The 16,682-nt window shown below is 35.2% G+C and overlaps 1 protein-coding gene across 23 annotated transcripts in view; it reads left to right on the plus strand.

Annotated features, from left to right (window-relative positions):
- Positions 1-16,682, plus strand: part of KCNMA1 (potassium calcium-activated channel subfamily M alpha 1) — a 438,076-nt gene that overhangs the window by 274,877 nt on the left and 146,517 nt on the right. For all 23 annotated transcript variants that reach the window (XM_088059361.1, XM_088059362.1, XM_088059363.1 and 20 more), the window contains 4 exons: positions 2,194-2,269; positions 7,003-7,078; positions 8,422-8,592; positions 10,221-10,312. In XM_088059361.1, the coding sequence (XP_087915487.1) occupies positions 2,194-2,269; positions 7,003-7,078; positions 8,422-8,592; positions 10,221-10,312 (415 nt within the window). The remainder of the gene's footprint in view (positions 1-2,193; positions 2,270-7,002; positions 7,079-8,421; positions 8,593-10,220; positions 10,313-16,682) is intronic.

Genomic DNA, 16,682 nt, shown 5'->3' on the forward strand with positions numbered 1-16,682 from the left:
TTATCGCAGGAAGATGACCTTGAAAATTCCTCCCTACCCAAACTATTGCATGAAAATCACATAAAATGAAATACATATAGGAATATAATAGCAGATCTGTTTGTGCCTAGGAAACTTCAGGATACTGGAAATAATTAATTTGCAATGCAACAATTCCTTTGGCTTTTATAATTGAAGACCTGTTCTATTCTGTAGTTAAACTGTCCAAGAAAACTCTCTGGTGATTTTTTTTTATTATTTTTTTACCTATTTCTATTATCTGAAGAAAGTTTTTTAAAATTATGTGTGCTGCAGAAAATGCAGAACTTTACCTATAAGGATTTTCTTTTTCCACAAAAAATACATTGAACGCATAATATTTTTCTTCCATCATTTGATGTCTCAGCAATTAAAATGTAACTTAACCCTTATAATGGTTTGGAGATATAAGTTTTATTGCTAACTTAGATGTTTCTCAAGTTTCTTTTTGAAACATAGCAATGGTTAACTTGGTCTTATCATTAGCTTCAGATGCAGTGCAAAACATTTGAGGCAGGATTTTTTTTCACCCCAGCCATTTTTCATAAAAGTTCACAGGGAGCAGAGTGAGGAAAGCAGCTGGAGGAAAAAGCTGGAAAATTTGTGATTGCTAGTAAGGATCTGGTCCTTCCCTGTCTAACCACATTTTTTTCAATAGGAGTAGTAACTGTGGTAACTACTGGAATTGGAACAGAGGGGTGTGTCTCCCACAGTTTCATCAATATGATCCAAAGTCATCATTCTCTAATTGCAAATGGATCTGACATTTAGTATTATTAAGCTTCATTTTATTGCTTTTCATTTAGGTCCTTGAATCCATTTAGCAAGTTGTGATTAATTTTCAGAGTTCCCCACAGTTAGTAATTAAAAGAAACTTTATATCCATATAAAGTACAGGAGTGTACTTTAGCACTACTTAGGAGTCTTAACAAGGCAAAATATAACAAATATTTTATTTAACAACTTTCCAAGAATATTGAAGGACAAACTTCTTGCTTTAAACACATCTTGCCACGTGCACCTTTGTGCTTGAAGGGAACCTCTTACTCCAGTGAGATGATGAAAGTTGTGACCAGGTTTATATGTTTGCCAGGGTCAGTATTTCCTTAAGTTTCTAGAAATAAAAAGTAGTCTGTTGCATTGGAGTTGGGTAAAATAGATGTCAATAAAGAGAATGTATGAGATGAAACTGCTCTAGACCTTCCTGTAACAGCTGCAATACCATGTTACACAACTTTTATGTAGCTCCTGTACTCTCTAATAAAAATGACCCTTCAAGCTTTACTTTAATTTTATAAGCTGTGCATATGTACAGTACAGAGTGTACTTTTATTCATATGCCAAAGATCTGCAGCCAAATCACTTACTATCAGCATAAGACTATTTTAATAATTTAAGCCCTTAATCTTCTTGATTAGTTTCTCTTGCACACACTCTCTTTGTATCACTGACTTTGTAGTTATCTGGGAATTGCTATGCACGCAATCTGATTTCAACATAAAAATGCTATTTCATTGTAAAAATACTTTTAAAAAAATTGTTGCTATGTAATGTATTCCTATAGTTATAGACTGATGGTAAGAATTATAATAAATTTGTCATTTTTAAGAGAAAAAGTACAATTTCTCTGTTTTCCTGCTTGAGTTTTTTGAAATTAGAGTGGCGACAGGGAGCATTATTGCTATGAAAGATTTTACGTCATTAAGATTTACCAAATTTAATCAGGCATATACAGTATGCTTTATCCAGGTTATCAGATTTCTTGCCCATGATCTGTTATTTCTCACTAAGCAACACTGGAGCTTGGAGGACTGAGATGTTTCAGACCTGCCTGTGTCTTTGACAGCCTGAAAGAGGAGGACATGTGCACTGCAGCTCCCAACAGAAACCTCAGTGAGGTTTTTCCCCCTTAGCTTTCAGCCTGTGTGTCTCCTCCCATTATTTCCTATATAAAGTAAGGCTTTCTGGTAGGATAAATCTGTTATTAGGGAAATAAATTTAAAACAATTCGAAACATACTTGTTAAGGATCCTTGCACTATTAAAAATGGAAGAACATTTCAAAGGTATTTGACTTTTTGTATGTTACCTATGTTGATTTAATTGATTGCTGTCATTTTAATATGCTGTTACAATTTGAATTGTCCTTTACTATAACCGTTTTCTTTTACTGCAGGTTTAAGGTTTTTAAGAGCCCTTAGACTGATCCAGTTCTCAGAAATCTTGCAGTTTCTGAATATACTTAAAACAAGGTAAGACTTTTTCTTACATGCTGATTTAGTTGCATTGGTGAGAGAATGTAAATGGTTTAGATTTGGGGCCTTAGTAATATATTATTTTATTTTCTGGGAAAAAAAATTGCTTGTTATCTGTTCTTTAAACCCTTTTCTGCTCTTTACTGATTTGTCAGTGACAGCAGCTTTTGCTATGTGATCATTTGAATTGATGCATTGTTATATTTGAAATATTGAGCAAGGTTATGTGTTGATAAATTCTAAGCAGAATGAATTACATAGCTTTGAACTGATTAAACATTTTTTCTTTCCATATAAGCAGTCCATGTTCTTCTCTCTTGAAAAAAACTGAAATCAAAACTCATTCAAAAGAATACAGTTAAAAGGTATTTTGAGAAATTCTCATTGTGGCTCTTCCAGGTTTTTTTTTTGTACTGAGCATCGTTTTTCACATCAAAAACATATTAAAAATTACACTGAGCCTCTTTATATTGTGTTCATTATCCTTAGTATATCTTCCATATAATAATTAAAATATTCCAATTAACCTTCTGGCTTACTGGTTCTTTGGCCTATTAATACATGAAAGTTGTGCAGGAAAAGCACAATTTTGGACAAAAGATCATTTTGAAGGAAATTAAGAGAAACCTTCCCATGCTTTGCAGTTGAAGACATACTGTTTTTCATCATTCTCTAAAATTCTCCAGGGGAAGAATGGAACCCAGCTTCCAATAATTACTGTAAAATCAGTTGCATTTTGAAAACCTCTCCTCCCTGCACCAGTTGCTGTAGATGTGTGAGGGATTTATATGCAGATAAATCCATTTCTTGCTGTGATAATTTGTAGCAATGGGAATTTGAACACACTCACAGTAAACAGCTGTTTCTTCAACCCTTAACCTTGAAACTATTCTCTGTACTGTAAAACACTCACACTGTCTGTCCCTAGTTGTGTTACTGGAAGGAAGCCAGTTCTGGTCAAACAGAGACATCAAAGAATGCAAGGTGAAGCTCCATAGCTCAGAATGCTCAGTATGGAAAAGGAGAATAAGATTTAACATACAGAACAACCCTGCCACAATAAGTTGCTGTAAGTGGAGAAACCCCATAAACTCAAAGGATTCTGGATAAAAGCTAATATCCCCTTCATCAGTGAGGGATTTGGGAAATTCCAGATCCATAAATGTGCGTTAATCACATTCAAGGTACACATTTAGAGCTTGTTTAAGATTGACCAGTTCATTGAAATGGCCTTTCTCTGGTGCAGAATTTACTCTTATGTTAGATATCATCATCTCTGTGATTGTTTATTCGGGTGCCAAAATATCTATAAACCTCAAATGTTAATTAGTGAAAGCCTGTAGAGCAAAACTTTCTTATATGAGTGTTTCAGTTTAGCCAGTTAATTCATTCCTAGCAATTCATCACTAACATCAATTATTTGAATGAAAAATGGTCACCACCTCAAAACAGGTTTTTATGTCTCTCCTTGTTCCTGGTAATGCAACAGAAAGTCACGTCTGCTCTCTTTTTTGTCTTAATAACCTGAAATGAACTAAATCACTTGGAGCGTCAGCAATGTTCCGAAAACGTCTTTTTTTGTTTGTTTGTTTGTTTTGTTTTGTGGATGTGTCAAATTAAAACAAATTAACAGAATGAAATTTGTTTTAGAAAAGTTTCTAGTTATACCTGACATAAATTTGATGTGTGACTGCTCGGGGTTTCTTTTAATGTCTTGCATGAGTTTAGTTTATAGAAAACAACAAGCTAGAAAATTAGTTTCTAACTGGTACTGCAACCTTCAATGAGAAATTTTTGTATTTTCAGTGTGTTCTGAAGCACCATCAGAACTGCAGTTCATGTGCTGCACACACATCTATTACAGTACAAGAATACTCCTTAACTGAGAGCTCTGGTTCTGAATTATTTCGCTTCCTAAAAAAATAAAGCATGCTGAGCCCTTGTGATTAATGGAGAATCTTGAGATATTTTGTACAAGTTAGAGCAGTTAAACTAGTAGTCTCAACAAATCTAGTGTTATTTATGTAAAATTTACTTTCCTAAATTCAGTCAGTGATATCAGTTACATACTGTGCCCTTAAACCATTATTAATACTTCAACATACTGTATTGTATGCTTTTGGCCCACTACTGCAGTATTATTTTGCTCAAGAGTGGTTAAAAATCTTCTGGAATTAAGATATTATAATGTTTTTCAGTCCACTTTTAAGATATTATTGAAATTTTCAACATCTTAGGATTTTTATGAACATCAAGTCGAAGAACCAATGACAGAACTTGAATTGTTGGATTTGGGTAGTAAATTTCAGTATATTATTACTAGCTGTGAAATTATAGTAGGGGAAAAAAAAGTACTTCTTATTACTTAAAAATTCAGCAATAGGAAAGTGTTCTCCATTTGAGGTGATATGTATTTATATGAAAAAGGTATGGAACGAATTTGACCTAGGCATTCCAGTGCATTTGGCATTAATAACACTTAACAACTGAGAAGATGAGAAGATGATAGGGTATCCCGGGCACGGCTGTGTTTTTGATATTTAGTGCAGATGCAGAGAAGTTTTCTCCTCCTTTTCTCTTTTCTCCAGTAAAGAAAAACATTTGCTGTAACCTATAAATGAAAATTACTCCTGGAATTATTGACTGAGATATAAGGATTAAAGGAACATCATTTCTTTCCAGAGTGAGCAGAAGGGCCATTCCAAAAAGTGAAATCCAGTGAAAGAAGCTGCACAATGCAAAAACACAGTCAGTAAAGAGACTAGCAAAGTGTTAGGTGATTATTAGAATGCCTGAAATAAAAGCTAAATATATTTGAAAAGATCTTGTAAGACTACACAAAATTTTACAGTGGCACTTAAAAGACTGTACTCTGCCAAGGACCCGTTTGTTTCCCTAATTTGAAATTAAACATATTTAAGATTTTTGTCCCGTGTTTTATGAAATTGAATTCTACTGTTTTCAGTTGAAAAATTTCTCTCCTTCATTGTTTTCTGATATTTTCTAAAAAAAACTGCAGAGGCTTAGTCAGGGCTCACAGTAAGGGATTTTGCACAGATGTTGGAAAGAGCTTAAAGAGGGGGAAAATGTTTATGACTAATCCTTCATCTATATTTAGACTCTGGCAGAAACACAGGGAGTATTTCACAGAGGACAGACAAGGTATAGTGTTTAATAAATCTCCAAAAATGAAATGTATCCAACAGGTAATGTAAATAGTTACTATTAATGGGTAATACAGTAATATGAAGAGACCAACAGACACTTCATTTATTTATTTTTTTTGTCAGGAACATCTTGTTTTCTAAGTTCAGGTGAAGGATGATGCTCAGCCTTTCATAAAGGAGCATTGCATCAGCATCACTCCTATGATTTTGTTTAATCTAGGAACCCATTGCTTAGGGTCCTATGCTATAAATGAACATTTTCACTAAGAAAATAGGGACTTAACCATAGTTTAAGAAGGAGAGCAATAGGGAATGTGTGATGTTGGTGAACACTAAAGACAAGGCTGCTGATATATTATTTTGAGTACAGTATTCATTTCATCATCTGACATATTACCCAGTCATATTCTGTTTCTTGTACCCCCTATGTCCACTAACTGAAACTTTAAAAAATACTTTTAAAGGAGCTGTTCTGGTTAATTTTGCAGGTTCTTTTCCAAATTTTGTGTGGAAAAAAATGCATCTTTATTGTCCTCAAAATAGTTATAAACAGAGACATCGATTAATTCTACCACAAAACTACTACTGCTAACACTGGTAGTGAATTTTGCCCAATTTTTATATTTTTTAATGTTTTGCTTTAAGGATAATTGTAGGGGTTTTTTTCTGAGGTGTTATGTCTTCTTATAAATATTTTCAAAACCATGAATGGGTAAGATTGTTTAAATACAGTCATACATGGACTGCAGTTCCTTGTGTTTTTGTTGAATATCCTTCTTAGGACAGTGACTTTTGTGAGAAGAGAGGGAGCATGTTTTATTTGTATTTCTTACAGAAGATTTTAAATATGGTATTTTCCTGCTGAACTGAGTGAGGTCCTTGCTTAAAAATCACTTCTTGCTACAGTAGGGAAAATACTATTCAGTGTGACTAAAATATATTTGCAGAGTTTTTGGTAGGTTTAAATTATACTTTTTTCTTTTTTTTAGAGAAAAATGGGAAGTATTAAATACTCTAATTTTGAATTTTCCATAAAGAGGTCCATAGGAGTTAATGGAAGCAGAATAATATGAAAAATACCTAGGACTTCACACAGGAGCTGAAAAATACCTTAGTTCTTTAATTTGGGAATCACAATTTTGTCACGTATTTTTTTTATGTATTTACATGTGAATAATTCTGAGTGTATATCAGTGAAAAATGAAGTGAGTGTACTGAGAGGCAAACCAAATTACCTGGGAAAAAGCATTATTTGTTTCTGTTAGTTTGTTTCTGACTGCTGATGTAGCCAGGGTTTCTATTTGTCTTTCTGCTCTCATACCTCGGGACTTTCTCTTTGAACTGAGGAGTCTCAATTCTTCTACATTATGAAAATGTGAGCTCTTCAAAGGAAACACAATACATATTACACATAAAGTTTTGAATAAATTTTTGAAATAAGTTTCTTTTGGGAAATAATCATCATGTTCTTGACTCGAAAGTATGCAGTTGTACAGAGGTACCTATAAAAAAAAAGCGTGACAAATTCTAGTCTAAGTTCCTGTTTGCTTTGTTTATTTCCAGTAATTCCATCAAGCTAGTGAATCTGTGCTCTATATTTATCAGCACGTGGCTGACAGCAGCTGGGTTCATACATTTGGTGAGTACCCCTGAAAAGGCTGGATTGAGTTTTTCCGGCGGAGCTCGGGCTCTCTGAGCTGCTTTTGCCGTCCCCATCGGGGCTCTGCAGTGCAGCCATGCCGGCTCCCCAGGGCTCGTTCTGCTCTCCTCTGTCTCCCCGGGGCTCGTTCTCCTCTCCTGCGGCTCCCCAGGGCTCGTTCTCCTCTCCTCTGTCTCCCCAGGGCTCGTTCTCCTCTCCTCTGTCTCCCCAGGGCTCGTTCTCCTCTCCCCCGGCTCCCCAGGGCTCGTTCTCCTCTCCTCTGTCTCCCCAGGGCTCGTTCTGCTCTCCCCCGGCTCCCCGGGGCTCGTTGTGCTCTCTGTCCCCCGGATCTGGGGCGGTGTTTTGGGCATCCCCGGGCTGGGGGGCACGGCGGGGCCGGGCTGGGCAGCAGGTGGCGGTGTTCGCCAGGGAACTCCCCGAAGGAGCCCCCGGCACTCCGGAGCCGCTTGGCTGGCTCCACACAGCTCCATCCAGCCTCGGAGGATTAAATCCAGACTCCTCCTTTTCTTGCTTCTTCAGCTCGCCCTTAAAGCTGCACAGGGATTCTGAATGTTTTAATTTATGATATATTTATCATTCATGGACTTTTACACTCCTCTCGGCCAATGTAGCACTTCTATCTGGAAACAATACCTTTTTCTATTTTTGAACATACAGAGCACAATACCCCTTAAATATTACAACAAGACCAAGGGATTGCTATTTTCTAGGATTTGGAATTTTTTTTTCCTTTGTTTTTTAACAAAAGCTTTTCTATTCTACTGTAGGAATACTCAAACTTCAGCTTTTTACCATGGAACAATTTTTAAATTGCCTACTCCTTTCCCACTGACAAATTTATAATTTTGTCTCAACAGTGGCTGGCTTTTTGAAAAAATAGTAGCATACCACTAAAGGTGCCAGTAATGCCTTCAATAGCTACAGAGTCTTTTAAAACAAAAACATTGAGGAGTATAATTGCATTAAAAGTAAGATTTACTCTGAAAATATTCTGAACACATTTTTATTAAATGAACTTACCTAACTACATGAGTAAGTTACATTATTTAGTGGTGCCTGGAAAAGATACTTCCCATAAATTATCTGAGTAGCAAGGCTGTGTATATTGGCAAAAGAACTGCAGTGCTCTATTTGGCACAGGGTCAGGTTCTGTATTTGATCAAAATAAAATACAGGAAAGGATTCAGAGTTCGTATTGTATGCCAAATGATATATCTATACGCACACAGGGGCACATACATGTATGAGTAGAGTGAATTTGGGGTTAATTAGAGATAATTATAATTAATAGAATTCATTATATGTTTTCTTCTACATTGTAGGTGGAGAACTCAGGGGATCCATGGGAAAATTTCCAAAATAATCAACCGCTAACATATTGGGAATGTGTTTATTTGCTGATGGTTACAATGTCCACTGTTGGCTACGGAGATGTTTATGCAAAAACAACCCTTGGTCGCCTTTTCATGGTCTTCTTCATCCTTGGGGGACTGGTAAAAATTCCTCTTTATTTTCTTCTTAATACTCCAGCTACCTTAAAATTTGTTCCTGTATATCTCAGTGTTGTAATTAAGGAAACAATAATATCTGTATTAGTAAATTAAAATTTATTATAAAACATTAAAATATGTTTAATATGCATTTTTTTTCTATAGATAAATATTTTTGGCAAATAGCTTGTCAAATTAGTCCAGTATTAGTCCAGAATTAGAATTTTTCTAATCCATTTAAATGAGTAATGCATGTGAATGCATGAAGTGCCTTAATGTTTCAACATACAGTATTATTTGTAGTCCTCTACTTCTTAGTGATTGATTTAGAGCATTTTTGGAGGTTGCTATTGATATTTAAAGGCACTTTGCGGTTTCAGAAGTCCTACCCACCCTTCTGTGTTCCTTCCCAGAATTCCAACAAACACTGTGGCTTTGGACTGCCTTAAAGAGCAGCTTGCCTGATTCAGATGATGGCAAACCACATTCTCTTTCATGTCATGTAGTACAATTTTAGCTCACAATTTATCACATGACAATAACCAGTATCCTTTTATATCAGCGATTTCTTGTCTTCTTTGCCTTGTATGTAAATAGCACCCAAGTTGCTATTTGTCTTGTCAACTTTTCCATTATCTGTCAGTGCTAGGAATATTATTACACCTCTTGCCACGTTCTCTAAACCAGCAAAGTTAATTTTAGTATTTACGCTGTGCAAGGTAAATGCAGGTGACTCGTAAGGTGAATTGTTCCCATACACACATATGTATATTGTTACTTTACCCTCCTCCATTGATTTCACGTATACATACATCTCACAGAGGTGGTATGTATGTAACCAATGTTATGAATGCCATATATGAGACACACACAGACATGTATGGGCATTACATATATGCATTCCCATCTCTGTTCATTGGCATGTCAAATGGCAGTAGCTCTTCGAAGTATCCAGCCACAAGGAAACTGTTTGTTGGACAAAACATGGCACAATAATTTTTATTTTCTCCTCAAAACCTTTTTTTCTATCACATGTTATTCCAATCCTTCTAAACCCAAGAACTTTTGGAAAAGTTTTTTTTTTTGGGGGGTGGGGGGGGGGGGTGATTTTTTTGTTTCTTGATGGGGAAATAACCCCTGATTTCCTCTTCTTTTTGTCTTCTTTTAAATTCTTACCATGGGGGGGGAAGAGTCTGTATTTTAAAACAGAAATGTAACAGTAATACTTGGCTTTGGGTTTTTTTTTGCAATGGGGCTTGCATAGGTTTTTTTTCCCCTCCCCTCTTCAGGAAGAAATAGACATAACTGTTTTTTGGGATTAGATACCAGTTTGAAGTAATTTTGTTCTTGTTTTGTTTTATATGTCCATTTTTTTCTGTTTTGACCATTTTTTTTGTTTATAAGATGTATACCTTCTCCAAGACAAACTTTTACATTGAGCCCTCTTGTTTTGTTTGATAAGAACTTTTTCTTTTTTTTTTTTTTTTAATTTTCTTTTTAAACAACTGCATAGATCTAATTCTTTTGCATTTTCAGATCTTAAAAATATATATCTTCTGAAAATATTCATCATCCCCCTTTCTTTGGCCTCTCTTTTTAGTCTTTTCTTCTGTCTCCTATCTTCTTCTTAGGCCATGTTTGCCAGCTACGTCCCTGAAATCATAGAGTTAATAGGAAACCGCAAGAAATATGGTGGTTCCTATAGTGCGGTTAGTGGAAGAAAGTAAGTATCCCAAGAGGCTCTGCTGCCTCTGCTGCAGTAGAACACTCTCTGCATGCCATTTTCTTTTTTTTTTTTTGTGTTTTTGTTTCATGCATGTAGGCAATGTTTGCTCGCTACGTGCCAGAAATTGCTGCTCTCATCCTTAATCGGAAGAAATACGGCGGAACTTTTAACTCAACCCGAGGCAGAAAGTAAGTCCAAAAAGACCAGGTGTGGTTTGTGGGACTCTAAAGAGCCCCTGAAGGTGGTAATAGCTGACTCGCAGCTTACAAGGCTGTATTCTTTGACGTCAGATGTTACCACTGGAGAGTTGTCACACTATGATTAGAGACCTGGGCTGTGCTATGGTACGAGTCACAACATTTTGTCCCTACTTCAAGAGAACCTGGATACCGCTCAGAGTACACTGACATACCTTGTGAAAAGTGCTGCTGTTACACATGCAGTTAACTTCTGCAGCTAGGATGAGTTGTCACTTCACCATTTTGGGCATCAGAATATCATGTGGTTTTTATCTTACCCAAGCGACAATGATAATTCACATGATTTTCAGACAACTCAGTTCTTCAGAAAACATTGTTTTACTGGATGGAAAATAGGAATTATATATTGACCAGTTTGTTCTGTTGGACTGACTGTGTCAGAAGCCTAACAGCTCTGTTTCTCAATGTTCAACCAGCAGATTCAGACCTCATGCAACTTTTTTTTGACTTTCCATGGATATTGCAAACTCTCTTGATTTTAGAATCTGTGACCAGGGATTTTAAAGCAGTGCTCTTCCCTGTACCACACCGAGAATATCTGAAGAAGAACAGGCAGTAGCCTTAATATCAAAATAGTATGGCAAAACACCAAACCTACTACTTTTACCTGGTGACAAAGGTTGAATTTTATTGGACCACATTACCTCATTATGTTTCTATTGAAAGCGTGCTCATTTTCTTGACCAAGTTAAAACTAGCCCTTTCTGGCATTCCCAGCTCCTGGATGTGCTGGGATATGGCCTTTTCTGAGCTAGATGTCCTTGGCGATATGGTGCGATACAGCACAATATCACCTTTAGTGTTGCCGTCTTTCATTTCATTACATACCTCTGTGCCATCCACTGGTAGAGTGTATTTGCCCTGAAAGCCTAGTCATATAGAGAGCCCTTTTCATATGATATAAATAAGGTACTGCAAGAAATTTATCTAATGAATTGTCCCTCTTCTTACTTTAAGAAGATAATTTTTAACTTCGTTCCTTTCAAATCATCACCCATGCGACATTTTGTTGAAGTGGATTATGGTTTTATCAGGTTATTTCTCCTCTCTGTGTAGCAGAAAGACTGTAAATGTCCCACAGAGCTAATTCTAGAGTACTGTTTTATATCACTGTGTAGATAAATCAAAGTTTTAAGATTAGATATAATTTATGCTATTTTCTGTTCATTAGACAGTAAACTTCAATACATGCATTTATTGAGATACCCTCAAATGTCTAAGGTAAACTCTAAACACTGATGTTGGAAACTTGCATCTCTTACCTAGACAAACTTGCCTTGATTTATTTCTGGGAGTGAGTATTATTGTTAATTTCCCAAAATACTTATCTGTGACAGAGGCCATTCATATTTATATTCATTGTTTTCTCAAAGAGAAGCTTTTCAAACTTAGAACATATCCCTCTGTTTTCAAATCTCCAAAGGAGTTACAGCAGAGGGGAATGTGTTTAAAACCTGTTTTAAACACAGTTCGTCCCTCCCCTTCTACATTGTCACTAGTACCCAGCATTGCTCAGATGTCTCTAAATTTGGACCTGATCTTCAGTCAGAACCTCACATCCTGAAAAGCTCAACCTCAGATTACAGGCTTCTGCTGGCTTTGGGGCGTGCTTAATTTTATTTTTCCATTGTTCGTTTTTGTCTTTCTTTATGTGCACTATCTGTTTTTATCTCACTCTGTTGTCAGTGCTTTCTCTGCTGATCTCTACTGCTCATGTAATTTGTTGCTTGAAACTCAACTCTGTCATCAGCGTACAAACTGTTCAATTTACTTTATGCATTGTTTTCTGGTTCAATTATGAATTACTAAGTAGTTTAAAGATGTCCTTTGTTCATGTGGGTCTTTCATCAGAGAATCTAAAGCTTGGGAACTGCACAGTAAAAAGCCATTAGCACGCCTTGTTTGATGTTGCTTTTGCAGTCAGTAGAACAAGATTGATGAAATGTTATGTTTGGCCAAAATTGAAGTTTTCATTTGGAATTCAGTGTTGAGAGAATGGATTGTCAGAACCAATAAGTTTTCCTTTGCTTGGGATATGGGCATGTGGTAGTAATTAGCAGTATAAGGTCTTTAGTTGAGCAACCAAGCATAGATTCTGGCAGCAAAAATAATGAGAAACTACAGTCGTTCTATTTCCAATGTCAGAAAGTTTCCAGATAAAATTAAATACCTTTCCAATATGAAAACAGCTGAATTTTGGTGAAAGGTATAGTTTCAGCCCTTAAAACAGCAAATGTGTGTAGTTTTTTTAACTCTATCCAAAATAGATAAATACGTGGAATCTGCTTTGTAGCATCTGTGTATATGTTAAACATTGTCATAGTTTAACCCCAGCTAGCAACCAAGCCAGGAAACAGCACAACATGCTGCCTCCTAAACTCTGTGTGTGTAATAACATGATTATTAAACATTTAGGTCAGAAATTAAAAGCAGTGTATGATTATGTATGTTTTGAGTTTTGCACTAAGTGACTTCAATACTATGGAGAGCCTCGCTACAGAATAGTGACTATAAAGGAGCTAGAATGTACGCCTAAGAATTATTGATACAAACTTCACTAACTAAAGAAGAGAAATAACCAACACACCAAGTTTGATCTCACATTTCATTTTGCTTTTCAGCCATAGGATATCCTATATAGGATTCATTTTGCATAATAAAGAACCTTATTTTTGTTTTAGATTAGACCCATACATATAAACGTTGGAAACAAATGTAACTTGTAGACAATATGCAGTTATCACTGGTTAAACTTACTAGATAATAGGTTCATTTAGTTGTGAAAGTCCACAGGGAAATTTTTAGATTTTAAATTGAATAATATATATAATTCCTGCTTTGTAATATTATTGTAAGCCGACATCTAAGGAACAGGAATTTCTTTACGGTCTTTGATTGAAGTTTCATCTTCAGCTGTAAAATAAACAGCAGTTCTTACTGTTGTGTTTATACCAAAATATCTATACCAATATATCTATACAAAATGTAACTAAGGACAAATGTACATATTTAATGATGAGTAAAGAGTTTGGCACAATTACAATCACATTTTTTTTGGCACAAAATAAACAACCGAGCAACCAAAAAGTCCCAACAAACAAACAAAACACACATGCTTCCTTACACCCTCTCTACATTTAGCTCTTCTTTTTTTAAAGCTTTTAATTTGACCTTGTTTAGGGTTTTTCTCTGAGTTATTTGTAGAATTCATGAGCTAATATTCAAGGGATCATTTTAAATTGATGTTTCTAAAGTGAAGTACCATAAAAGAATGAAAAGGTACCTGCCACTCTGTCACCATAGCTGGTTTTAGAATAGAACATTAAGCCTGCAGGTTTGTTCATGAATTTGTACCTCTGGAAGGCTGGAAGGGTCATTGATCACTTTGGATGGATTTCTAAAGTGCTGTAATTACCTGCTTTTCTGTAATGTTCAGGCTTTAATTATTTTGAAGTAAGGCTTTTTTTTCCAAGAAAGTCTTGCATTTGGATAAGTGGATTTATGCTGTAGCACTATTTTTGTGGTGTTTTGGAACTTACACATTTGGTTCCAGCCAAAATAAGACTTAAAAGATCATCTGTGCTATTTTAAGGAAAAAAAAAAACAAACCACAAGTTTATTTTGTTTATTTGTTTATAATATTCATATTACTGAGGTGTGGTATGTGATGTGGTTAAAGATCCAGATACATTTTACCTCTACTAATTCATAATTAAAATTTTATTCTTTATTTACGAATTTACTTTTGAATCAAGATTGTTCTTGTTCCATTTCTGTATTTGTATATGCACACTATCAGACTGGATTTGAATTCTGTGAAATATTTTCCAGTTGAAGATATTAACTTACTGTAAATCAGTGTGCACAAAACTCTAGAAAGCATATGGAAAGAACATTTGTAAACTGATAAATTCAGCCTGGATAACTTAATGATTTTTTTCAGTCTTTACGTTGAGTTAATGACTTCTGATTCCATGGACTACATTTTTTTGTCTTTTTTATGCAAATCTTTTGTCTTTTTTATGCTGTCAAATCTGATGCAGAGTCTTTATGAGGGCAGAAAGTAGAAGACAGCTTTCCATGAATAGGTATGGCAGAGAGAGCAATGACCTGCCCTAGCAGGGAGGTTGGTCCAGAAGAGCCACTGTGGTCCCTTCCAACCTGACCCATTCTGTGATTCTGGCTGTGTCTGTATAAACTGCTCACTTTGTCACCATAGCACAGGTGACAAAGCTAGACTTCATTACAGATTCAGAAGATGTAAAAATAAATTATTCAGAGGATAGGTATACTATTTATTTATATTATACTATATTCAGAGTATATTATATTATATTATATTATATTATATTATATTATATTATATTATATTATATTATAACTATTATTATAGTTAATATATAAGATTAAAAATGCATTTTAATGAAATCACAGTCCTTTACTGTATAAGGTATTAGAACCTCCTGTTTCTCTTCCCTCATGATCTGCTCTGCTTCCCAGAGATTTCTTCAAGTTTCTTAAATTTACAAGCTATAAATTATCAAATCATCAACATATCAACAGAAATAATCATCTGTTAGAAATTCCTTCCAGAAGGGAACATGGGATTCAATAACTAAACTTCACAGAGAAAAATAAAAACTGTAGACAGATAGATATGGTAAACAGAAAGACAAACAGATAATTTAAGTTGACAGGCCATATTGGACTCATTAGACATTTGAATTTCATTACAAATTAGAAAAAAAAAAAAAAAGAAAAAGAAATGGCTTAACCAAAGAAAAGGTCCATTTGCTGCAGTAATGAGAGGCATAGCTCCAAAGAAAGTGACATTAAATTCTTATATTAAATAATTTGATGCAATATGTAAGATATTATTTTTTCAGTGGGATGAGAATATAATAAGAGAATGTGACATGGATTACATTATGATCCCAGGGGTGTCTCTATTTCCCCATCTGCTAGCCATTCTTCTAATCCCACTTTTTCAAATGAAATTCCACTTAGCGATAAAGAAAATCTGATGAGTGTTAAATAGACTGACAGATAGAAGAAATAGGACAAACTTTTCTTTTCAATTTTGTGTGCATATTGAACTATATCCATTCTTTTGAAAGTAAGAAAGGCAATGTGGGAAGTGACATATAAGAACATTATGACTTTAAAATGTGTATTTGAGGTCTCATATCACATTCCATTCCTACAATAATAGTGCTTATTTTATATTTCTACTTGAAGTAGTAAAAGTTCATTTTCTCTGCTTAAACTTTTAAAAGACCCCTTTTGGATTTGACATCAAATAGCAGTTGTTGCTGCTCAAATTTTGACCCAAGAAAGACTGAATCTGATTTATAAATCTGCTGATTTACCATATTCTACAAACTATACAGTCCATGGCATCCCAGGCTGTGCAACGTGAGATGGCAGAAGTGATTAATTGATCAGCAAGTTTTAGAGACTTCTTGCTTTCACTCAGGTTCTGTTGCAGAAAATTAGTCATGACATTTTGGGATGATTTCTGTGGAAAGAAATGCATTGGCTCTGCTCGTGGATAAAATGCTCAAAAATCTGAATATCTTTTCCTAGCTCCTGCATTGCTTACAATGGATTTCATTATTTTTTGACTCATTGAGCATTTAGAAAACCTGTAAGGCGATTTGAAAATGAGTAATAATGGGGGAAAGCAATGTATTTAATACAAAACACTTTCAGTTGGTTTCAAAAGTAAAAACAGGATGGCTTGTGTGTGTGATATCTGCCACACAAAATGTTACAGAAATGAAGTCCAGGGTGTGGAGGGATTAGAACAGTTGATTAAGGTCTGTTTGCAAGTGAGATGCTAATGCTGGAGGTGTAGGTTACCCCTGCATTTTACTGTAAGCTTTCTAGTAGGGGCTCCTTGTGCATGCTATTCAGCAGTTTTTACTCCTGTTTATAGTAAACTATTCACTTTTGTCTTCTGGTGATAGATGTGTGTTATGCCTAAATGTTGTGATATTTTTCATAAAAGCAGAAATACTCTAAATAATATTGCCATTCAGACTGAATGAAAGGATCAATATTCATCCTCTAAGCTATAGTGGAGACCTCTTAACTAATTCAGACCC

Source organism: Pseudopodoces humilis, chromosome 9 (genome assembly GCF_049639895.1).
Source record: "Pseudopodoces humilis isolate 2021_Gansu_Grassland_sample_001 chromosome 9, ASM4963989v1, whole genome shotgun sequence".
NCBI lineage: Eukaryota > Metazoa > Chordata > Aves > Passeriformes > Paridae > Pseudopodoces > Pseudopodoces humilis.